Genomic DNA, 25,919 nt, shown 5'->3' with positions numbered 1-25,919 from the left:
CCGCTGCCGTTTCGGCCTCCTCATTCCTTGCCCGCTCCACGCCGCGGGGCTTCCCCACTGCCATGTGACTTCCCCTCCAGCCCTCTGGCGCTGCCGCCGGACCTCCCCCCCCCCCTCCCCCCACCATACGCGGAGATTCCCCTCGCACTCGCCGCACCGCCGCGGGACTTCCCCCTCCCTCACGGCTACCAACTCTACCCGGCGGACTGTATCTTCTTTATGGCTCGCCCGGAGGCCCGCGATGTTTCCGAATGTCGGCGACCCGGCAACCGGTCCGTTGATTGTACTGCCCGGCCCCGCCTCGCCTGTTATCGCCTCGGCGGCCCCAGACGTGACCGGGCGGACGGTATCGGGCGCCGCCGGACGCTCCACCCCGCGGCAGCGTTCTGGCCTCCCCCGTATCAACAAATACGTACAACTCCCAGCGTCTCGGAGAGGCACTTCGGTGGAAACGAAAATACCCTGCCGAATGGTGCAGTTATTTACCGCAACGTAAGATCCGATCTGTTCAAAGTTTGGACCGTAACTGTGAATAACGTTGATGCTCTTTTGCCTACATCTCCTCCTCTGCACCCATCGGTGCATAGCCCTTTCAGACCCCACCCAAACTTGAAATGAAAATTTAGAAATAAATGCATTTTTGTAAGTAAAAAAAATATAGAATCGTGGACCAATTGCTTAGAAAATTTTATTTTTTAATTTTGATACATATTTTGAACCCACGCGATTGTGTGGGTCGGCATTATCTTACATATTTATGTCATTTCTTGCAGTGATATTCAAGAAAGCAATTCATGTCTTTTGACAAACACAAATAAATGTTACCCTTCAGACATCTTGTTCTCGTCCTCTTCTTGCAATTTTTTTGCCTGCAGCAACGAGCTGAAGGCAAATCAGCAACAGTTGGCCAGTGATGATATCCGTCTAGCCGCTTCTCATCACATGGTGTGTTTGCTGGTTTGTACATTTTATCTGGTGGCTCTTCATCGGATCCACTTTCATGTTCCTGTCCTGAAGAAGAAGAAATTAGCGCTCCCCAATCACTTGTCGGGATCCAAGAAGATCTAAAGTGTTTTTCTTTTGTACTTTATTGTCTTCGCATTCAACTTTGTATTGTAACCAGGAATTGACGCAAGCCAAATCAAGTAAATGAATCAAAACTTTTAAAGTCCACTTTTTTGTCTTCAAGATAGCTTTATAGGTCTCCATCATTTGATCGCACAGGCCCACTCCTCCCATACACAGGTTGTACTCCACCACGACTGCAGAACATGGCACTAAGATGTACTTCTTTTCTGGGTTACTCCATCTATCAACATTGCTTATAGGTTCACATCCTGTACAAGTAGAGGCAAGGGTCACAGCTTTTGAATCTTTCCACTGGACAGTGACTATTTTATCATCGTCCCTGCAGAATTCTTCCATATCTCCTCTCTTCAGTCTTTTTTCTTCTGTCAGGTGAACTGGTTTCACTCTGTTTTTCATTATGGCTCCTGTTCCTTCCAGCCCTAGGTCAAGTAACTGTTGCAATAGTGGCAAAGCTGTAAAATATCTGTCAAAATATAGTCTTGCACCTTGAGGTAATGTTTGAGCAAGGCGAAGTATTACAGATGGCCCAAGACCAAGGCCAACATTTGACAGAGGAGTTGATTTACCGTGATAAAATTCAAAATCAAGTACTAAACCTTTCGTTGTTGCCAAAACAAAGTTTTTAATTCCCAAAGGGCGCGGTTTGTTAGGAACATACTGAGACAATGTGCAGCGTCCAGTAAATGGTACCATTTTAACAGAATCTTCCGTCGGTTCTTGGTAGAACAACATTATAATAATAAATGAAAAGCACCAGTTTGCTTTTTTTCTACAATATCATTTTTATTGCTAACCAGTTTTCGGCTTACAAGGCCATCTTCAGACAAGATGGCCTTGTAAGCCGAAAACCGGTTTGCAATAAAAATAATATTTTAGAACAAAGCAAACTGGTACCATTTGCCATCAGTGGAATAATCATTTTCAGAGGGGCGTGGAAGTCTCAAACAAGCACTGCGTACAACATTAATTGCAGGTTGTACTTTCCACAATCTATTAGTTTCTGATTCACGTGGAATGTTGTTAGTGTCCACAACATGCAGTGCTCTTCTAAGAGTGAAGAACCTGTCTCTAGGCATACAATCTGCAATAGTTGGCATACGCAATGACTTCTCCCAGTACATAAGTGTACGAGGATATCTAATGCATCCCATAAGTACATGCATACCATACAGATTTTTTATCTCTTGAGTATTTGTATGAAGCAACTTCCCTTTCTTCGAAAAGTAGTAACTGATAGTGCAGCCAGATGCTAACTGAAAAAAATCTTCTGGGTAGTACTCGCTGAAATAGCTCATTGGAGTTTTAATTTCCTGTCCTACCTCACTCACTGAGTGCGCAAAAATTTTGTAGGTGAATGGTCTTTTTCTCCAAGTGGACAAACGACGATGTGTTTCCACTGTTTTTTTACTGTGTTGACTGGGAAAATTGTCCTGAACTTCTGGCGCAACTGGTAGTATTGTTGCAGAAGCATTGTCACAATTTTCCTCCTTGTCAGAAGATTCAGAGCTTTCTCCAAGTCTAGGTTTGATTGTTGGAAGAGTCCAAGTTGTATCTAACAATTCGTCATCACTACTGAAGACTTCCACTTCAGAGTCACCTAATATGGCTAGAATTTCCTTGTCAGTAAGCACTAAAACGAAACAAACAAACGAACTGTGAAAATAATGCTTAAATACAATAGTAAAATGACTTATCTATTCCGTAATCTGTTCCGAATCGTAACCACAAACATCGACCGAAAACGACCATATGCCGGTAAAATAGTCCCAACACGCACAATTATGCGTGTGGATGTTACAGTCATTGTAGCTATGAAAGTATTCAAATAATTGTGGCGGACATATTTTTATTTACTTCTGTACACCTTTCGGAATCTCAAACACATTTTTCCAAATGTCAAAACGCAATAAATAAAGCACATTTACCTCGACAGACACTTCCGACCCGCCATCTTGAAAATTACCAAAGATTAAGACATAATATCACGCGTCTGTAACGAGATATCGATATAAATCGAGTTGTATACGAAACAGCGATTCCTGCACACTCGTGTGACTTGGGACTCAATTGCATAGCGGAATAATATGATGCTGCAACGCAAAAAAACCGCACCCACACAATTGTCCGTATCGGGTCTGAAAGGGATATAGGAAGAAAAGCTAGACTTGTAACACTTTGAGACCCAACAACGTGAAAATAACAATAATTTTTTTCGCATGGTTAAACCTTTCGTCATAATAAGAAACGAATACAAGAAGAAACTGACAAAAATATAACAATCAATTACGTCAATGAACGAATACAACAAGGAAGTAGCAAAAAAAAAAAAATGGTTCAAATGGCTCTGAGCACTATGGGACTCAACTGCTGAGGTCATTAGTCCCCTAGAACTTAGAACTAGTAAAACCGAACTAACCTAAGGACATCACAAACATCCATGCCCGAGGCAGGATTCGAACCTGCGACCGTAGCGGTCTTGCGGTTCCAGACTGCAGCGCCTTTAACCGCACGGCCACTTCGGCAGGCGAAGTGGCAAAAAGAAAACAATCAATGACGTATTTTCACTTTGGAATATAATAGCAGACATTTCAACAAATTAATCTTTATTATCATAGCAACGAATATACGAACAAACCGGCAAAAAGTAAACAATCAGTTCTTTTAAGGAGGTGGTTTCACTTTTCAACCACTGCAACATACAGTTTTCAACCACTCATCATTTCATGGGATAAACGAGGGCCATTCAATAATTAAAGAGACAAATTGGTCTGGAGAATAAAAGGTTTATTTTTACAAAAGAATACTTTTTCTTTTAATTAAATTCTTATGGTTGGTATTCACAGTCGTATAATATTTCTTAAAAGACACCGTAGTCGCCGTCGACTATATAAAATATTTATTATTCCGATTGCAATTTCGGCCTTATGTCCATTTCCAAGTAACACTGCAAAAGTTACGTAAACACAATAGATACAAAAGTGAAGCATAGGGTGTAATTGAATGTAGGCTCATGCACAAAATGTTGCATTGGACAAACTGGGCCGGCATTTAACGACAGGTTTAAAGAACACATAAGGCAGACAGAGAGCAATACCTCTACCTTTAGCAAACACTTAATTGAGAACAAATATATGCTCAACAACATAGATTCATCCCTTAAAATACTGTATACTGTGCCTAAAAGTAGAATCATGAATATTCTAGAAGAAATAGAGATTTACAACTGTATTAAAAATCGTCCCAATGACCTACTTAATGATCAAACTGATTTAAAAAATAAAAGATTTTTAGATAATTTACTGTCCGTTTTATTTTCTAATGATAGATTGTAAAATGGCTTACAGGCGCAGTACCTTGACATCTGATGGGAGTTTACCACCCTGACATTTTGTGTAGACAAGCATGTGGATACTTCAAAATTAAATTAGCAACTGTGTAATGACATATCCGATACCACTTGCAATGTATCTATTCTCTTATTTTATGTATTTTAAGATCGCCAATTTCTATGTGATGTATCTGATCAGTTTAGTCTTAAATCATAAGTAACAAATTTAATCAGTAATTCTGGTGTATTTTACTGTAAAGAAAAGTTTATGGACTATAACGAGGGAAGAAAAGCATACTCCAATGTATATTTTATAAATGATGACACAATTACAACGTCATCGGCGAACCTCAAAGTTTTTATTTCTTCTCCATGGATACCTACTACGAACTTTTCTTTTGTTTCCTTTACTGCTTGTTCAATATACAGATTGAGTAACATCGGGGAAAGGCAACAACCCTGCCTCACTCCCTTCCCAACCACTGCTTCTCTTTCAGGCCCCTCGACTCTTATAACGGCCATCTGGTTTCTGTACAAATTGTAAATAGCCTTTCCCTCCCTGTATTTTATCCCTGCCACCTTTAGAATTTGAAAGAGAGTATTCCTGTCTCATACATCTTGCTCACCAGATGGTAGAGTTTTGTCAGGACTGGCTCTCCCAAGGCTGTCAGTAGTTCTAATGGAATGTTGTCTACTCCCGGGGCCTTGTTTCGACTCAGGTCTTTCAGTGCTATGTCAAACTCTTCACGCAGTATTCAAACTCTTCACGCAGTATCGTATCTCCCATTTCATCTTCATCTACATCCTCTTCCATTTCCATAATATTGTCCTCAAGTACATCGCCCTTGTATAGACCCTCTATATACTCCTTCGACATTTCTGGGTTTCCATCTGAGTTCTTGATACTCATACAAGTGGTTCTCTTCTCTGCAGAGGTCTCTTTAATTTGCCTGTAGGCAGTATCTATCTTACCCCTAGTGAGATAAGCCTCTACATCCTTACATTTGTCCTCTAGCCATCCCTGCTTATTCATTTTGCACTTCGTGTCGATCTCATTTTTGAGACGTTTGTATTCCTTTTTGCCTGCTTCATTTACTGCATTTTTATACTTTCTCCTTTCATCAATTAAATTCAATATTTCTTCTGTTACCCAAGGACTTCTACTAGTCCTCGTCTTTTTACCTACTTGATCCTCTACTGCCTTCACTACTTCATCCCTCGAAGCTACCCATTCTTCTTCTACTGTACTTCTTTCCCCCATTTTTGTCAATTGTTCCCTTATGCTCTCCCTGAAACTCTGTACAACCTCTGGTTCTTTCAGTTTATCCAGGTCCCATCTCCTTAAATTCCCACCTTTTTGCAGTTTCTTCAGTTTTAATCTGCAGTTCATAACCAATAGATTGTGGTCAGAGTCCACATCTGCCCCTGGAAATTTCTTACAATTTAAAACCTCGTTCCTAAATCTCTGTCTTGCCAATATATAATCTATCTGATACCTTCTAGTATCTCCAGGAATCTTCCATGTATACAACCTTCTTTTATGATTCTTGAACCAAGTTATGCTCTGTGCAAAATTCTATCAGACGGCTTCCTCTTTCATTTCTTACCACCAATCCATATTCACCTACTATGTTTCCATCTCTCCGTTTTCCTACTCACGAATTCCAGTCACCCATGACTATTAAATTTTCGTCTCCCTTCACTACCTGAATAATTTATTTTATTTCATCATACATTTCATCATTTTGTTCATCATCTGCAGAGCTAGTTGGCATATAAACTTGTACTACTGTAGTAGGCGTGGGCTTCGTGTCTGTCTTGGCCACAATAATGCATTCACTATGGAGTTGTAGTAGCTTACCCGCACTCCTATTTTTTTATTCATTACTATACCTACTACTGCATTACCCCTATTTGATTTTGTATTTATAACCCTGTATTCACCAGACCAAAAGTCTTGTTCCTCGTGCCACCGAACTTTACTAATTCCCACTATATCTTTAACCTATCCATTTCCCTTTTTAAATTTTCTAACCTACCTGCCCGATTAAGGGATCTGACATTTCACGCTCCAATCCGTAGAAAGCCAGTTTTCTTTCTCCTGATAACGACGTCCTCCTGGACGCCATCATCATTTAACCATACAGCAAAGCTGCATAATAATAATAATAATAATAATAAACTGATGGTTTCAGGCAGGAACCTTATATTCAGATGGTTAATCAAGAGTGCACCTTGGACCTTATCAGGCGGAGGGAGGGGTAGGAAGCTGCAGTGCGTATTGTCTTTGCTGTGATTTCACGGCAAATGGTTCTGTTTACACTTGCTAATGGCCTGTATCCATTACATGTTCACCATACTTCAGACTCATACTGAACTGATAAGTTTGTCTGTGTGGTACGGAAAGAGGCAAATTCAGTTTAGCTTGTGAAGAACTTTTCTTCTCTAGGGGGTGAATTTGCAGCTACTCCTCCTCCTTCCCCCTATAAGATACGCCATTGCATGAAATCTAAATGTCTGAAGTCACTAAACGTCTTAAAATGAGTTAGCAGTAAGAACTGGGTAGCAGATCTGTGTTTATATTCTGTAGAAGCTTCATCGGCACACGACTTGACTATGACAGCGTAAAGTATGGCTCAGCTAGATTTTCCTGTTTAAAGACGCTGGATGCTGGCCAAAATGCAGGCAGGCATTAGACTGGCCGCAGGAGTCTACAGAACCAGGGCCATTCCTTGCCTCTGTGCAGGGAAGCTACTCATATAAGCTTACAGCATGAGTAACCCTTGCCTATACAGCGGGTATAGTTCGTTAATTGGATACTTTAATTAAATAAATTAATTTGGGCCTGTAATATTTAATACCAGTAAGTCATCACTCATCAAATCAATGAGTAAAGGATACATGCGGCTACTAAATCAAATCAAGATATCAATGAACTCAGTTTACTACTCACAAGTATTCTGTTTTACAATAAAACGAATTCCGTAATAACGGAAATCAACAGTCTAATGCCTTGTCAAACTTGGATGAAAGATCTGAATCGTAGTTAAAAGTAAACACGTTTCTGAACAAAGAATTTACATTTGTGAAGGAAGTACAGTATTTTAGTACATGGAGACAGAAGACCTCTAGAAGGATGTTGTTGTTGTTGTGGTCTTCAGTCCTGAGACTGGTTTGATGCAGCTCTCCATGCTACTCTATCCTGTGCAAGCTTTTTCATCTCCCAGTACCTACTGCAACCTACATCCTTCTGAATCTGCTTAGTGTATTCATCTCTTGGTCTCCCTCTACGATTTTTACCCTCCACGCTGCCCTCCAATACTAAATTGGTGATCCCTTGATGCCTCAGAACATGTCCTACCAACCGATCCCTTCTTCTGGTCAAGTTGTGCCACAAACTTCTCTCCTCCCCAATCCTATTCAATACCTCCTCATTAGTTATGTGATCTACTCATCTAATCTTCAGCATTCTTCTGTAGCACCACATTTCGAAATCTTCTATTCTCTTCTTGTCCAAACAATTTATCGTCCATGTTTCACTTCCATACATGGCTACACTCCATACGAATACTTTCAGTAATGACTTCCTGACACTTAAATCAATACTGGATGTTAACAAATTTCTCTTCTTCAGAAACGCTTTCCTTGCCATTGCCAGCCTACATTTTATATCCTCTGTACTTCGACCATCATCAGTTATTTTGCTCCCCAAATAGCAAAACTCCTTTACTACTTTAAGTGCCTCATTTCCTAATCTAATTCCCTCAGCGTCACCGGACTTAATTAGACTACATTCCATTATCCTTGTTTTGCTTTTGTTGATGTTCATCTTATATCCTCCTTTCAAGACACTGTCCATTCCATTCAACTGCTCTTCCAAGTCCTTTGGTGTCTCTGACAGAATTACAATGTCATCGGCGAACCTCAAACTTTTTATTTCTTCTCCATGAATTTTAATACCTACCCCGAATTTTTCTTTTGTTTCCTTTACTGCTTGCTCAATATACAGATTGAACAACATCGGGGAGAGGCTACAACCCTGTCTTACTCCCTTCCCAACCACTGCTTCCCTTTCATGTCCCTCGACTCTTATAACTGCCATCTGGTTTCTGTACAAATTGTAAATAGCCTTTCGCTCCCTGTATTTTACCCCTGCCACCTTTAGAATCTGAAAGAGAGTATTCCAGTCAACATTGTCAAAAGCTTTCTCTAAGTCTACAAATGCTAGAAACGTAGGTTTGCCTTTCCTTAGTCTTTCTTCTAAGATAAGTCGTAAGGTCAGTATTGCCTCACGTGTTCCAGTGTTTCTACGGAATCCGAACTGATCTTCCCCGAGGTTGGCTTCTACTAGTTTTTCCATTCGTCTGGAAAGAATTCGTGTTAGTATTTTGCAGCTGTGACTTATTAAGCTGATAGTTCGGTAATTTTCACATCTGTCAACACCTGCTTTCTTTGGGATTGGAATTATTATATTCTTCTTGAAGTCTGAGGGTATTTCACCTGTCTCATACATCTTGCTCACCAGATGGTAGAGTTTTGTCAGGACTGGCTCTCCCACGGCCGTCAGTAGTTCCAATGGAATATTGTCTACTCCGGGGGCCTTGTTTCGACTCAGGTCTTTCAGTGCTCTGTCAAACTCTTCACGCAGTATCGTATCTCCCATTTCATCTTCATCTACATCCTCTTCCATTTCCATGATATTGTCCTCAAGTACATCGCCCTTGTATAGACCCTCTATATACTCCTTCCACCTTTCTGCTTTCCCTTCTTTGCTTAGAACTGGGTTTCCATCTGAGCTCTTGATATTCATACAAGTCGTTCTCTTATCTCCAAAGGTCTCTTTAATTTTCCTGTAGGCGGTATCTATCTTACCCCTAGTGAGATAGGCCTCTACATCCTTACATTTGTCCTCTAGCCATCCCTGCTTAGCCATTTTGCACTTCCTGTCGATCTCATTTTTGAGACGTTTGTATTCCTTTTTGCCTGTTTCATTTACTGCATTTTTATATTTTCTCCTTTCATCAATTAAATTCAATATTTCTTCTGTTACCCAAGGATTTCTACTAGCCCTCGTCTTTTTACCTACTTGATCCTCTGCTGCCTTCACTACTTCATCCCTCAAAGCTACCCATTCTTCTTCTACTGTATTTATTTCCCCCATTCCTGTCAATTGCTCCCTTATGCTCTCCCTGAATCTCTGTACAACCTCTGGTTCTTTTAGTTTATCCAGGTCCCATCTCCTTAAATTCCCACATTTTTGCAGTTTCTTCAGTTTTAATCTACAGGTCATAACCAATAGATTGTGGTCAGAGTCCACATCTGCCCCTGGAAATGTCTTACAATTTAAAACCTGGTTCCTAAATCTCTGTCTTACCATTATATAATCTATCTGGTACCTTTTAGTATCTCCAGGGTTCTTCCATGTATACAACCTTCTTTCATGATTCTTAAACCAAGTGTTAGTTATGATTATGTTGTGCTCTGTGCAAAATTCTACCAGGCGGCTTCCTCTTTCATTTCTGTCCTCCAATCCATATTCACCTACTATGTTTCCTTCTGTCCCTTTTCCTACACTCGAATTCCAGTCACCCATGACTATTAAATTTTCGTCTCCCTTCACAATCTGAATAATTTCTTTTATTTCATCATACATTTCTTCAATTTCTTCGTCATCTGCAGAGCTAGTTGGCATATAAACTTGTACTACTGTAGTAGGTGTGGGCTTCGTGTCTATCTTGGCCACAATAATGCGTTCACTATGCTGTTTGTAGTAGCTTACCCGCATTCCTATTTTCCTATTCATTATTAAACCTACTCCTGCATTACCCCTATTTGATTTTGTGTTTATAACCCTGTAGTCACCTGACCAGAAGTCTTGTTCCTCCTGCCACCGAACTTCACTAATTCCCACTATATCTAACTTCAACCTATCCATTTCCCTTTTTAAATTTTCTAACCTACCTGCCCGATTAAGGGATATGCGTTTGCATCTATTGCCGTCAGGACTCCTGTCCGGTTTAATTAGACGGTGGCTTTAATGTCTTTTTCACTGGGTGACGCACTCTATTACATACGCAATCAACCGGCCAGCTTAATGCCACGCACTGTTTCTCATGAAGTGTAATTAACAAATCTGTCACAGTTGCCGTATATATGTTTGGCCACTAGTTTCGAACCATCTGGTTCTGAAGCCTTGACTGCAGAGACTGCAGAAAATAGCACGTAACTATCAGGGAACAGTGAATACACATGTAGAATTACAATATAATCAGATCAAATATAACAGAAATTAACTACATGAATTCATACGTACTTCCACTGAAAGTGCCTCATCTTAATTTTAAAAAAAATGGCAGCACAGGCTTTAAAAAAATGTTCGCAGATGACTGTCACAATCGACACGTGTTTATTTAACAGGTCAGAATCAAACTGAAGGCCAACACAGCTAACAACATTAGGAAACCTTCGAAGGCGCTAACGTCACGCCTCATCTAGAAGTGAACGGCCGCAGTCAGTGCGCGTGTTGCGTCTTAAATGTAGACGCGTCGAAGCACCTTTGTCAATTTTTTCATCAATATGGTGAGTTGCAGTGGCAAATGTGTATTACACAAATACAACTAGTAATGTCGCGCATACACGTTACATGTTTGAACAGAAGACGAGCGTTTCATGTTGAGGTGCGCATCGGATTAAATAAGAGGCATCGTAAGCGTCTTAATTAACCAATCACATTCTATATGAACTGCAATAAAAGATATATACTATCACATTTGTTGCTCCGTTAGAAATTTTGCGTCATAAATGCAGGTCATTGTAATTTATAAGTGTACATACGCAAAAAGATAACATACATTAGGAACAGAACATATTGCCTGCTCAGTCAATAAGTTAAAGAAATAAACAGTTACACAGCCCTACTGAAACAGCGTCTCTTTGCACCCCAGTTGATGTCTTTACATTGCCCATCTTTCAATTATCGGGATACGGCGCTGTTGTCCCACGACGCGTAATACAGAAATTGGTGACATTAAACAGACGTTCAATGAAGTGCCCATGTATAACCGGTGCTAATGGGCATATGTCTGGCATAAAATAGTTTTTAAATGAAGTGTGCAGATGACGTGCAGAAAGGGTCTGACACATAGGCCGGACACAATGGCTTGACTATTGCACTTCTATTTTTTTTATTTTTTACTTTATTTTCTATTTCAAAGTTGAGGACGTATAGGTTTTCATCCGTAGGCCATAAATAATGGCCTCTGTATAATTTTAGTAGCAACATCAAGCACCCAAAAGAGTGTATGACGATCTCGCAGCGGATAAATAAGAAATACTACGCACTACATAGCGCATTGTACAATGTTTTATATTGAGACCGGATTGCAGTGGGTATCATATCACTTGCATTCAATCTGTAATTATATATGCATGTCAAGCCAGCAAATATTTCAAATCATGATATTTGAATTTGAGACAATGTTTCGTAGGAAAGCGCTTCCTAATGGATCTCACACCACTGAAGTGTATCTGTAATGAGATTAACTAACAAATTTGGCAGATCATGATGTCTGAATTTGACAGGTCCCATAGTTCTTGGCGTCACTATAGGAAAATGTCCATACAGAATGTACGACCAGTAATGCAAAGTTGTTTAAAATACTTGAGCATTCGTATATCAGTATTCGTCCTCGGTAATTTACAACCGTAGGTCTCACGAACGGATGCGGGCTAAGATTACAGGACTAGGCGATTTGAATGTGGTCGTGTATGACGAGATGTCGTAATGTTCCTGTGTCATGACACGATATTTTAGTAAGACTCTGTAGCTGTTTTTTCACAAAACTTATTGTCTAAGCAAGCAGTATATTCTGTTCTTAAGTGTTGTATATACGTTATCTTTCTATGTCTTTTAGATGATAATCATCTGTGTGTATGACGCAGAATTTCTAATGAAGCAGCAAATGTGATTTTATTTATTTATCTATTATTGTATTTTATATTTATAGTGACTAGTTACTAACGACGCTGTGGTGCCTCTTATTTAATCAGGTGCGCCGTTGGCGTGGACGCGTACCACAACAAGAAACGTTTGTCTCATGTTCAAGTATGTGACGAGTATATGCGACATTATTAGTTGTATTTGTATAATACTTGTATATTTACCACTATCACTTACTACACTGATTAAAAAGAGACTAATAAAGGTGCTTCGACGCATCCAATTCAAAACGAGACACACCCATTGGGCCGGCCGCTACGGTCGCAGGCTCGAATCCTGCCTCGGGCATGGATGTGTGTGGTGTCCTTACGTTAGTTAGGTTTAAGCAGTTCTAAGTCTAGCGGACTGATGACCTCAGATGTTAAGTCCCATAGGGCTCAGAGCCTTTTGAACCATTTGAACACCCATTGGCTGCGAGCGTGCGGTTGTAGATGAGACGTGCCATTAGCGCCATCGACGTTTCTGATACTGTTGACTTTGTTGGCCTCCAGTTTCATTCTGACTTGCTAAGTAAGCACATGTCGGTTTTTGACAGTCATCTGCGAACATATTGTAAAGCATGTACTGTCATACTGTTTCAGTGCAGGTATGTATGAATTCAAATAATTTCTGTTACATTTGAACTGATTGTATTGTAACTCCACATTTGTATTCACTGTTCACCGACAACTGTGGACTATTTTTTGTAGCCTTGGTAGGTCAGGCTTGAGAAAGAACCAGTTGTTTCGAAACTAGTGGCCAAACATACTAATTGCTAGTGTGACAGATATCTTTACATAAAAGCTTAATCTAATATTTTAAAAAGTTGCTAGTCCTGAGTCAACAAAATAATGAAACTTAAAAAAAATTCTCTGTTTTATGAACACTATTAACGTATGGCAACGGTATGAATAGCTATTCTGGAAAGTGTACGTGAAATTTTTGTTACTTGTTAAAGGTCGCTGATGACCAAGCTGTTTAGCGACCAACAGTTTTAAAACCAACCATCAGTCCATTTAATGCGGTGTGATAAGGTTGGAGAAAGTAAACGAAATAAAATTTTCGAGATCATCTGTTACTTTCAGCTAATGCTGTAATGGTTATCGTGTCTGACTGTAATTGGCAGGTGAGGAGGACTGGAAACTGAAATTGAATAGCTAGTGGTCTGCACAACAGACTTGTACACCTGCTCTGTTGTCTTCAGTTTCAAACAGATCTTCATGGTTCTTTAGCCGGTACAAGTCTCTTCATCGTTGCGTAATTGCTACATCTATATCCTCTTGAACTTGCTTACTGTATTCCCCCCACCTTGTCTACACGTTCCTTTACTACTAAAATAAACATCTCATGATGTATCGACACGACAGTGTATCCAGGGTCTCAGCTAACAAGTGGGATGTGGGGGCTGCACCTCAAATTAATCTTACCGTGAATGACGAATTATTTTTGTAATTTCGCGACTGATGGCAGTGGAAAACTTGCAAGTAATCCGTATCAGTTGCATGCTGTGGCTTTCTTCAAACTGATATTGGACGACACATCTGTCTCTTTAGCAGGGCACAGTGCGAGATGCAAGGTTTGTGAAGACTTTTTTTTAAGGGGGGGGTGGGGGGGGGGGGTGGGAGGAGGAGGGACGGCTGCCTTACCTACCCATTTGTGAGTATATATGCCCTCGCCTCGAGTCATGTCCGGTCGTCCTATCTCTCATTTTAGTGAATTGCTCCTTTGAGCTCTTTGCTATCCAGTTTACATCCCTGTCTTTGGCATTCTTCTGTTATAATACATTCCAAAAGAGTCAGTGTAATGTCTGAGTTATCAGTACTGGTAATAGAACTGCATCATGTATACCAATGAAAGTCAAACATCAAAATAAAATAATACTGATGAAAAGAAATTATCTCATTTATGTACAATAGATTTAAACACAACATTTTTTCATCGTCGGGTACCTGTAAGGCCTGCACCATGGATGAAATGCCGTAAGTACACTCATGTTCAGAAAAAAACAGAACACTTTGAAGGACTATAGACAGGACATTCATACTCACAGGATATGTACATTAGTGTGTTATGCAGAAATGATCAGCTTTTCAGTCACCTCGGTTCAGCATGTGTTCTGGGTCCGCCATGGGCCCCGAAAACTTTTTCCATGCGTGATGGCAGCGGCGCGTAAAAGGAGCGAATGCGTCCCGTGGTATAGCTACCCATGCTACATTCACTTGGTTCCAAAGTTCATCTGTGCTGGTCGGCATTCCGTCACAGCGCTGCACCTGTCGTTCCTCCACATCCCACACATTTTAGATTGGCGACAAGTGTGGTGATTTGGAGGGCCAGGGCAATAAGCTGACATCCTGTGACACCAAGAAGGCACAACATGTGGTAAAGCATTGTGTTCCTGAAAAATAACATCTGCGGTTTTGTGTAGAAAGGGTATGACTACGGGTTGCAGGATATCATTTGCGTAGGTCACACTGGTGTCAGTGCCCTGGACATGCACCAGCTGTGATTTGTGGTTGTGGTTCAAGAAGGGACGTCGAACAGATGTGGAGACCTATAGACCTATATCTCTAACGTCTATCAGTTGTAGAAGTTTGGAACACGTATTATGTTAGAGTATAATGGCTTTTCTGGAGACTAGAAATCTACTCTGTAGGAATCAGCATGGGTTTCGAAAAAGACGATCGTGTGAAACCCAGCTCGCGCTATTCGTCCACGAAACTCAGAGGGCCATAGACACGGGTTCCCAGGTAGATGCCGTGTTTCATGACTTCCGCAAGGCGTTCGATACAGTTCCACACAGTCGTTTAATGAACAAAGAGCATATGGACTATCAGACCAATTGCGTGATTGGATTGAATAGTTCCTAGATAACAGAACGCAACATGTCATTCTCAATGGAGAGAAGTCTTCCGAAGTAAGAGTGATTTCAGGTGTGCCGCAGGGGAGTGTCATAGGGCCGTTGCTATTCACAATATACATAAATGACCTTGTGGATGACATCGGAAGTTCACTGAGGCTTTTTGGGGATAATGATGTAGTATATCGAGAGGTTGTAACAATGGAAAATTCTACTGAAATGTAGGAGGATCTGCAGCGAATTGACGCATGGTGCAGGGAATGGCAATTGAATCTCAATGTAGACAAGTGTAATGTGCTGCGAATATATAGAAAGAAAGATCCTTTATCATTTAGCTACAATATAGCAGGTCAGTAACTGGAAGCAGTTAATTCCATAAATTATCTGGGAGTACGCATAAGGAGTGATTTAAAATGGAATGATTTTATAAAGTTGATCGTCGGTAAAGCAGATGCCAGACTGAGATTCATTGGAAGAATCCTAAGGAAATGCAATCCGAAAACAAAGGAAGTAGGTTACAGTACGCTTGTTCGCCCATTGCTTGAATACTGCTCAGCAATGACGGATCCGTACCAGATAGCGTTGATAGAAGAGATAGACAAGATCCAACGGAGAGCAGCACGCTTCGTTACAGGATCATTTAGTAATCGTGAAAGCGTTACGGAGATGATAGATAAACTCCAGTGGAAGACTCTGCAGGAGAGACGCTCAGTAGCTCGGTACAGGCTTTTGTTGAAGTTTCGAGAAAATACCTTCACCGAGGAGTCAAGCAGTATATTGCTCCCTCCTCCGTATATCTCGCGAAGAGACCATGAGGATAAAATCAGAGAGATTAGAGCCCATACAGAGGCATACCGACAATTCTTCTTTCCACGAACAATACGAGACTGGAATAGAAGAGAGAACCGATGGAGGTACTCAAGGTACCCTTCGCCACACACCGTCAGGTGGCTTGCGGAGTATGGATGTAGATGTAGATGTAGATGTAGATTTAGATACCCAATAGCACCCCATACCATAAGGCATCGAGATGGCGCTGTACGTCTTGTGCGAATGCAGGCACTGTGATACCACAGTGCCTGTCTGCGGCGAACCAAAATGCGGCCATAATTTTCAAATAAACAGAACCTGGATTCGTCCAAAAACACTATCTGATGAAATTCCTGTCCCTAGTGACGTAGTCCCATGCACCATTGCCGCCTACCATGTTTCTGCACATTCGTCAAACGTAGGCGGAGAAGCGAACGAAGCACACTTAACCCATGCCGTAGTAAACGGCGACGGACGTCAAATGGTTCAAATGGCTCTAAGCAATATCGGACGTAACATCTGAGGTGATCAGTCCCCTAGACTTAGAACTACTTAAACCTAACTAACCTAAGGACACCACACACATCCATGCCCAAAGTAGGATTCGAACCTGCGAACCTAGCAGTGGCGTGGCTCCGGACTGAAGCGCCTAGAACCGCTCGGCCACAGCGGCCGGTGGCGACAGTCTGTCTCCCCTAATAGTGTACGATGTGTTACACTGTTCCACTATTGCGCCAGAGTCGAGTAGGTCGCAGATCTGCCCTGCAATGCCACTCGGATAAGATGTCGATCTTCTCGGGGTGGTGGGGGGGGGGGGGGTTGGGTGGTCTGACCTGACGCATCTCGTCGTGTTCTACGACCTTCCGTGAACCATACTGCAAACACCCGTAGCACTGCCGGAATACTTGCTCGTACGCGAGTAGCAGTTTCCCGGATGGGCATCACATTCTCTCATGGCAATAGTCCACCCTCTTTCAAACTCACTGGTTTGACGTTACTGTTCGCCCATACGTCAGCGAGGCATCCTGCACGCCTGCTCACGTCACACTGATCCATTACCTTAGGTTTACAGCGACAACGAGAGCCGCAGGCACATTTTTACAGTGGGTGGTGATGCGGTGGGATATCGATTTTGACCATGAACCTGCAGGCGGACATGATTCAGATCTAATCATTTCTGCAGAACATAATAATGTACATGTCCTGTCAATATGAACGCCCTATCTCTAGCCGTTTATGGTGCTGTGTTTTTTCTGACCATGACTGAACTATACGTGTAGTTCCATCAAGGGACGCGCCTATAATGCGTCTGCCACATTGTCTGATAAACCGTGTCAAACACCAGCTGTTCGACCCGTCGAAACGACTTTTTTAAACATGGACAGGCGAACAAATACTTCAAGCTCAAAGAAGAAGAAGAAGAAATGGTGATTACCACAAAGCCCATCAATGTCCACACATCAGAAAAAGTTTTCCATCACTCCGGTTGCCAGAACTCCTAAAGATAGACGTTGACTGTGGATATTTTACCACTGACACAGCCCCCTTCACTGTTCAGGGATGCCACTAAACCCGCCCAAAGATGTAAACAACCATGCTTGAGCAGCGTCTATTAGACGGAGGGGGTCCGTGAGCCGATCAGTTCCTGTCATTCCACCAGGAAGGAGGTACACGCTTGTGTTGTCTGTAGTTCAACCATGCCTAGACAGTTAATACGCTGTTCGATCGCGTCCGCGCATTGTTACTTTGTACCAGGGAAGGATCTCAACAAGGGAAGTGACCAGGCGTCTCGGAGTGAACCAAAGCGATGTTGTTCGGACATGGAGGAGATACGGAGAGACAGGAACTGTCGATGACATGCCTCGCTCAGGCCGCCCAAGGGCCACTACTGCAGTGGATGACCGCTACCTACCGCTTATGGCTCGGAGGAACCCTGACAGACACGCCACCATGTTGAATAATGCTTTTCGTGCAGCCACGGGACGTCGTGTTACGATTCAAACTGTGCGCAATAGGCTGCATGATGCGCAACTTCGCTCCCGACGTCCAGGCCGAGGTCCGTCTTTGCAATCACAACACCATGCAGCGCGGTGCAGATAGGCCCAACAACATGCCGAATGGACCGCTCAGGATCAGTAACACGTTTTCACCGATGGGTGTCGCTTATGCCTTCAACCAGACAACAGTCGGAGACGTGTCTGGAGGCAACCTGGTCAGCCTGAACGCCTTAGACACACTGTCCAGCGTGTGCAGCAAGGTGGAGGTTCCCTGCTGTTTCGGGGTGGGGCCGACGTACGCCGTTGGTGGTCATGGAAGGCGCCGTAACGGCTGTACGATACGTGAATGCCATCCTCCGACCGATAGTGCAACCATATCGGCAGCACATTGGCGAGGCATTCGTCTTCGTGGGCGACACTTGGCACCCCCATTGTGCACATCTTGTGAATGACTTCTTTCAGAAAACGACATCGCTCGACTAGAGTGGCCAGCACGTTCTCCAGACATGAATCCTACCGAACATGCCTGAGATAGGTTGAAAAGGGCTGTTTATGGACGACGTGACCCACCAACCACTCTGAGGGATCTGCGCCGAAACGCCATTGAGGAGTGTGACAATCTGGACCAAAAGTGCCTTGATGAACTTCTGGATAGTATGCCACGGCGAATACAGGCATGCATCAATGCAAGAGGACGTGATACTGGGTATCAGAGGTACCGGTGTATACGCCAATCTGGACCACCACCTCTGAAGGTCTCGCTGTATGGCGGTACAACAAGGAATGTGTGGTTTTCAAGAGCAATGCACAGGGCGGAAATTCTGTTTATGTTGATCTATATTCCAATTTTCTGTACAAGTGTCGGAACTCTCTGAACCGAGGTGGTGAAAAACATTTTTTGTGTAGTTCTGGCTGTGACATTGTAAGTTAGCTTTTTCCTGCTTTGCTTTGAGGATGACTTTGGAAACTTAAATTGCATTCAGGGTATATTTTTATTCAGGTAATGCAGACATTTTCCTCAACATGAAAAATTGTAATGAAAAGTTCATGTTTTATAATTTAGGATTGGTAGACATTAAGGGAGGAGAAACTAATGCCCACATTTCTTTCATATAAACTCAATCACTGTAAAGGTGACACCAGTAGCATCTAGTCATGAGTGGCAGAATTCATACGGAAGACAGAGATGATACCAGCGGTGGTTGAGATGGAATTCACTCACGCACCACACAAGAGACGAAACATTTAGCGCCAGTTTAATTTTGCAGCGTTTGAATAACTATCAACTATTAATGTCTTACAGTTAAACTACAGCAATTTGAATGTCTAATATACTTCATCTTCATCGATACTTCGCGAGCCACCTGACAGGGTGTGGTGGAACGTGCTTCTGGTAGCACTAACTGATCCTCCCTTCCCTGCTCGGTTCGCGAATGGTGCCTGGGCAAAACGATTGTCGGTGAGTTTCTGCATTAGCTCTGATTTCTCCAAGTTTTTCGTTGTGGTCACTTCGTGTGGCCGAGCGGTTCTAGGCCCTTCAGTGTGGAACCGCGCGACCGCTACGACCGCAGGTACGAATCCTGCCTCGGGCATGGATGTGTGTGATGTCCTTAGGTTAGTTAGGTTTAAGTAATTCTAAGTTCTAGGGAACTGATGACCTCAGATATAAGTCCCATAGTGCTCAGAGGCATTTGAAACAATACGTTTTCCGACTCTTCCTGGACAGTACTATCCCGGAATTTCAGTAGTTAACCTTTCCGTGAAGCACAACATCCCTCTTGTAGCGTCCGCCACTGGAGTTTGTTGAGGATCTCTGTAACGCTCTCTGTAACGAACTACGCGATACGTGCCACTATCCGTTGTATCTTTTCCATCTCTTCTATCAGTCCTACCTTCTAAGAGCCCCAGACTGATCAACAATACTCAAGCGCATTGTAAGCCACTTCTTTAGTAGATGAATTACATTTTCTTAAGTATCTTCCTTCCACTCTGTCTGGCATCTGTTTTTCCTACTCTTTGTTTTATGTGTTCATTCCATTTAATTACACTATTGGCCATTAAAATTGCTACACCAAGAACAAATGCAGATGATAAACGGGTATTCATTGGACAAATCTAATATACTACAACTGACCTGTGATTACAATTTCACGCAATTTGGGTGCATAGATCCTGAGAAATCAGTACCCAGAACAACTACCTCTGGCCGTAATAACAGCCCTGATACGCCTGGGCATTGAGTGAAACAGAGCTTGGATGGCGTGCACAGGTACAGCTGCCCGTGCAGCTTCAACACGATACCACAGTTAATCAAGAGTAGTGACTGGCGTATTGTGACGACCCAGTTGCTCGGCCACCATTGACCAGACGTTTTCAATTGGTGAGACATCTGGAGAACGTGCTGGCCAGGGCAGTAGTCGAACATTTTCTGTATCCAGAAAGGCCCGTACAGGACCTGCAACATCCGGTCGTGCATTATCCTGCTGAAATGTAGGGTTTCGCAAGGATCGAATGAAGGGTAGAGCCACGGGTCGTAACACATCTGAAATGTAACGTCCAATGTTCAAAGTGCCGTCAATGCGAACAAGAGGTGACCGAGGCGGGTAACCAATGGCACCCTATACCACCACGCCAGGTGATACGTCACTATGGCGATGACGAATACACGCCTCCAATGTGCGTTCACCGCGATGTCGCCAAACACGGATGCGACCATCATGATGCTGTAAACAGAACCTGGATTCATCCGAAGAAATGACTTTTTGCCACTCATGCACCCATGTTCGTCGTTGAGTACACCATCGCAGGCGCTCCTGTATGTGATGCAGCGTCAAGGGTAACCGCAGACATGGTCTCCGAGTTGATAGTCCATGCTGCTGCAAACATCGTCGAACTGTTCGTGCAGATGGTAGTTGTCTTGCAAGCGTCCCCATCTGTTGACTCATGGATCGAGACGTGGCTGCACGATCCGTTACAGCCATGCGGATAAGATGCCTGTCATCTAGACTGCTAGTGATACGCGGCCGTTGAGATCAAGCACGGCGTTCCGTATTACCCTCCTGAACCCACCGATTCCATATCCTGCTAACAATCATTGGATCTCGACCAACGCGAGCAGCAATGTCCTGATACGATAAACCGCAATCGCGATAGGCTACAATCCGACCTTTATCAAAGTCGGAAACGTGATGGTACGCATTTTGCACCCTTACACGAGGCATCACAACAACGTTTCACCAGGCAACGCCGGTCAACTGCTGTTTGTGTATGAAAAATCGATTGGAAACTTTCCTCATGTCAGCACGTTGTAGGTGTCGCCACCGGCGCCGACCTTGTGTGAATGCTCTGAAAAGCTAATCATTTGCATATCACAGCATATTCTTCCTGTCGGCTTAATTTCGTGTCTGTAGCACGTCATCTTCCTGGTGTAGCAATTTTAATGGCCAGTAGTGTATTTGAACAACCATACATAAAGGCTTCAGATGCTGAATTCACCCCTCTCTTTCGTCAAGCATTGAATAGTTGACGCCTGTAACAGTTTTTTGTTGTTGATGAAGTCGTATTTTTATTTTTAAGGAAGCAGTGGGGAACTGGGAAATGATTATTCTTTTGTAAATATAAAAGCTCAGAAATGATTTAATTGACCGTTTTTAAATTTGCAATCAGACGGGTGAGAGTTGTTTGAATGAGACTGTTAGTATAATGCTTATCTATTTAACGTATTTGTCGATATCGAATTGGAAAGGGCGTGAAAATTTTAATAGAATTATATTCCACAAAGTGTGTTATGTTATTTCAGGCTAGTTGCCTCTCCGAGCGCTCCCACTTGCCAACAAACTGCATTCATTGTTTAAAAAATTCGTTTTCTTAAATTGTTTTGTTTCATGCGGCTGAAAGTTATGCTGACGGCGAATCAAATGGTGTTTTCCTGGAGAATGGTTGTAGCACGTACTGATTCAATAACTGTAGTGAAATGTACATTTACAGCTGAGAATTGAATGTGTAAGCATGTATATTTCATTATGTCGTACAGCCACTCTGAACTTAGCTGGTTTTTTGTAGAAATTGTTGTTTTTTATATTTATTTTGCCAGTGATAGTATAAATTTCTATTATATTTGTACAGAAGAGTATGTCTGTTGGGTGTTTCCTTTCAGACAAGACTACCTACACGCTTTCCTGATACCGGAATATTAATTGACGTGGTTGCATTGTCGTGAGTGACACTGGAATTGAATTAATTTGAATTTAATGTTCTACCGTCAAGTTTTGCGGGGGGGGGGGGGGGGGGGGGGGGAATTGTTCCTCTATTAAGTTATCATTCTGGTACGTTTTGAAACATATACCACTTTATAAAAAAATATGCACCCAGTTCTGTTTTTCTGTTTGCTTATTTCACACAAGTATCTGTATTACGGATTATTACTAATTTTATTTAGTTTGAATTTATTATCTGAGATAGCTCATTTGTTTCTGAGACAGGTCTGTTGGAAATTGCTATCCTCCTGACTGCACTGTTTATTTTTAATTACTTACGTTATACTCAGCAGAACTTCACCTACGAAGTACGACCGTGATCTGTTAACCTTGTGAAGTTGCACAATACGTAACATCACAAAATCCCTGAACGTAAAGTAAATTTTCGGTCATCAGTTAGGTCGGTGATTCAGTTTTTATGTTAGTAAATGAAAGTGATATTAAATCACGTCTAAACAAGGTAATAACTCTTCTGATACTGATGTTGGTGTCTCAATGTCATTCTACGTATGTTGTCGAGTTGACACAGACTAATTATGTCGTGAAGAAGAAAAGCAAAGCATTCCTCTATGGAAATTAATGAATTGTAGAATTCGCTCCGGAGACCATTCTGAGCTTACAACTTTTCAAGAGTTTCAGGGCAGAGGTAGGCATGTTCTGCGTAAAGGATAGAACCCTGGGAGAGTTCGAATTTCCGGGAAAGACGTGGGGAGAATCAGGCGCCCACGCTTCGAGGTAGCCGGAGGCTGTCAATACCGCAGTCCATTCTCCAGTCTGTTCCGAGAAGACTCCATACGTTCTATTCGGTAGCTTATCCACGCGGGTGAAGGAAACCAAATGGAACTCATAAAACCGTGCTGGAGATGAAGAAACAAGGCGGTACCTTCCTTCTTTACTTTAATCTGAAGGGATGTATGGACCTTTAATATGAGATGTAAATTAATCGTAATAAATTATTTAGAAAACAAGACACCATATGAAACAGTTAAGAAGCTACGAAATTATCTTCAGGTTGACGTATTCGATGTGGAGGCCATACTGACTCGAGATATCAGAAGAAAGAGTAAAGAATGGCAATTCGGCGTTTATAGCATTTGCAGATTTAGAGAAAGCTTCGAAATTGTGTAGGTAAGAGGGATAAGACTAAGTGAGCTAAAGATTATTCACAATAAACCAGACAGCTGCTGTAAGAGTCGAAAGACGTTGTAATACCCTTTTATAAAAAATATTTTTACATAAAATTCTATGTAAAGAAATGGTTCAAATGACTCTGAGCACTGTGGGACTCAACATCTGAGGTCATCAGTCCCCTAGAACTTAGAGCTACTTAAACCTAACTAACCTAAGGACATCACACACATCCATGCCCGAGGCAGCATTCCAACCTGCGACCGTAGCTGTCGCGCGGTTCCGGACTGAAGCGCCTTGAACCGCTCGGCCACACCGGCCGGCTCTATGTAAAGAATGCGGCCAAAGAGTCGATATACTTTCAACTCACATTGGCGACCGTGACAGAACGAATTGCCTGGGGATTCCTGGCAGTTTTTCCTGTTACAGTCGCCAGGAAGGGCTGGCCTCCACCTCCACTCATTAAAAAATTCCCTAAGCTATTACTGAATGCACAATGTAATTATCCTAAATTGCTGGCGGGTGCAGTGCAACTGAAGAAGTGGACCTATGGAATTTTGAAACGTTCACTGCATATCACGACCCGGTAATCGTTCTATGCTGTGTAATAAACTAAAACTCTCGCCCTTCTTCCGCAAATGACTGCAGAGTAGGGTTGTACAATAAGCGAAAAACAGACACTGAGAGTTTGAATTAAAACCACGCACATCTCGGATCGGTACCACGTCGATATGTTGCATCTCTGCTACAAAAGGCTGAAAAAGGAAATTGATAATACATTGTTAGTCAGGACACATATGTGAACTGATATGGCAAAGAAGTATTCGAACACATTTTTATTGAGGTTTACCTTGATACGAATCCTACAGAGCATGATGCTTACGTGATGAAAGTAAGGTGGAAAAAGATAAAAATGATCACTGACTGGGCTGGGACATATAACAAACCACAATCACACTGTGTTTTGGTGAAGTGAAAGGTGTTTTACTGCGTTATTTGTGGAAAATACTTGTTATAGTTATGTGTGCATCACAACACCTCAGCATGATGCGGAGAATGGAAGTGCTTGCCACACGAAACCGTAAGTAAAACCGAATGTAGGCGCGAAAACATCGCGACAAACTAAATTACATACTAGAAGATAGGTTAACTCCCAGCAAAAAACTTTCTCATCAACATCGTTTGATTGCAGATGAAGAGCTACCTGTAGTAATTAACACACAAGTGATCCAGAAAATTCATGCACACCAAACGTAAAGGTATTTACAAAAAGAAACTATCTGTTGTTTGAACTAAAGATGCGCATAATTTTATAATCATTTAACAAAAATGTTCACATTGCAGAATAAATAAAAATGAAAACCCACTGATGATGATACAGTGGTGCCGAAACACGTTTGGATACTGAGAAAAAACGGTGTTTTGCATAACTGGCGGACCTCACATCCAACGTTTTCGAAATGTTTGCGAATCGTGTAACTGAGGAGGCTACCAAAAAACCACCGAGCGAGATGGCGCAGTGGTTAGCACACTGGACTCGCATCCGGGAGGACGACGGTTCAATCCCGCGTCCGGCCATCCTGATTTAGGTTTTCCGTGATTTCCCTAAATCGCTTCAGGCAAATGCCGGGATGGTTCCTTTGAACGGGCACGGCCGACTTTCTTCCCCATCCATCCCTAATCTGATGAGACCGATGACCTCGCAGTTTGGTCTCTTCCCCCGAAATCAACCCAACCCAACCCAAAAACCACATCCATCCAGGCCGCCACATCGGCCCTCGCCATTAATCAGCCAGGCGCTTCCGATACGTGGATAGTGCGTCTCCCAGCATCCCGGAACTGGTCTGCTAAACGTGAGGCTCTCCAGGCGGTTTCAGTTGCCTGATGTTGCTTGAGAACATCAATAATCTTCAAAGAGTAAAAGCGCCTTCAGTAAATACTATTCGTGTGAAACACCAGATTTGTAGACTATGACACCCCAGATTGCCAAGAGGCACTTGACACAGAACAAAATTTTCAACTGATAACCGAAATTAGACCATATGGAATAACATCACATTTATCTGAATGGAGCGAGCAAGTTCTCGATTATTAGAACACAGTACGAAGGGCGAGTGTTCATCAGAAACAGGATTACAACAGGATGTGATCCAAGGAAGCGCAATAGGACCTACAATATTCTCAGTACAAGAATACTATTTAGCATCTACACCTACATCTACATATATACTCCGCTAGCCACCAAGCGGCGTGTGGCGGAGGGCACAATTCCCGCCAGAGTCATATTTTGCCACCTCTGTTCCACTCGCGGATCGCGCGAGGGAGAAACGACTGTTCGAACGCCTCAGTACGAGCTCTTATTTCCCTTATCTTTGGGTGGTGATCATTGCGCGATTTGAAAATTGGTGGTAATAATATATGATCTACTTCCTCGGTGAAGATCGGATTTCGGAATTTAGTGAGCAGCCCCTTCCGT

At 42.4% G+C, this 25,919-nt stretch overlaps 1 protein-coding gene across 1 annotated transcript; it reads right to left on the bottom strand.

The window, feature by feature from the left end:
* Nucleotides 1–1,026: 1,026 nt before the first annotated feature.
* Nucleotides 1,027–1,782, bottom strand: LOC124777996 (piggyBac transposable element-derived protein 2-like). The gene has a single exon (XM_047253569.1). It carries the CDS (start codon nt 1,780–1,782, stop codon nt 1,027–1,029), a length of 756 nt encoding a protein of 251 aa, XP_047109525.1.
* Nucleotides 1,783–25,919: the final 24,137 nt, after the last annotated feature.

The sequence above is a fragment of the Schistocerca piceifrons genome, chromosome 1, assembly GCF_021461385.2.
Source record: "Schistocerca piceifrons isolate TAMUIC-IGC-003096 chromosome 1, iqSchPice1.1, whole genome shotgun sequence".
Taxonomy (NCBI): domain Eukaryota; kingdom Metazoa; phylum Arthropoda; class Insecta; order Orthoptera; family Acrididae; genus Schistocerca; species Schistocerca piceifrons.
The sequence above is the reverse complement of the archived record's forward strand: the minus strand, read 5'-3'. Positions and strand labels throughout refer to the sequence as shown.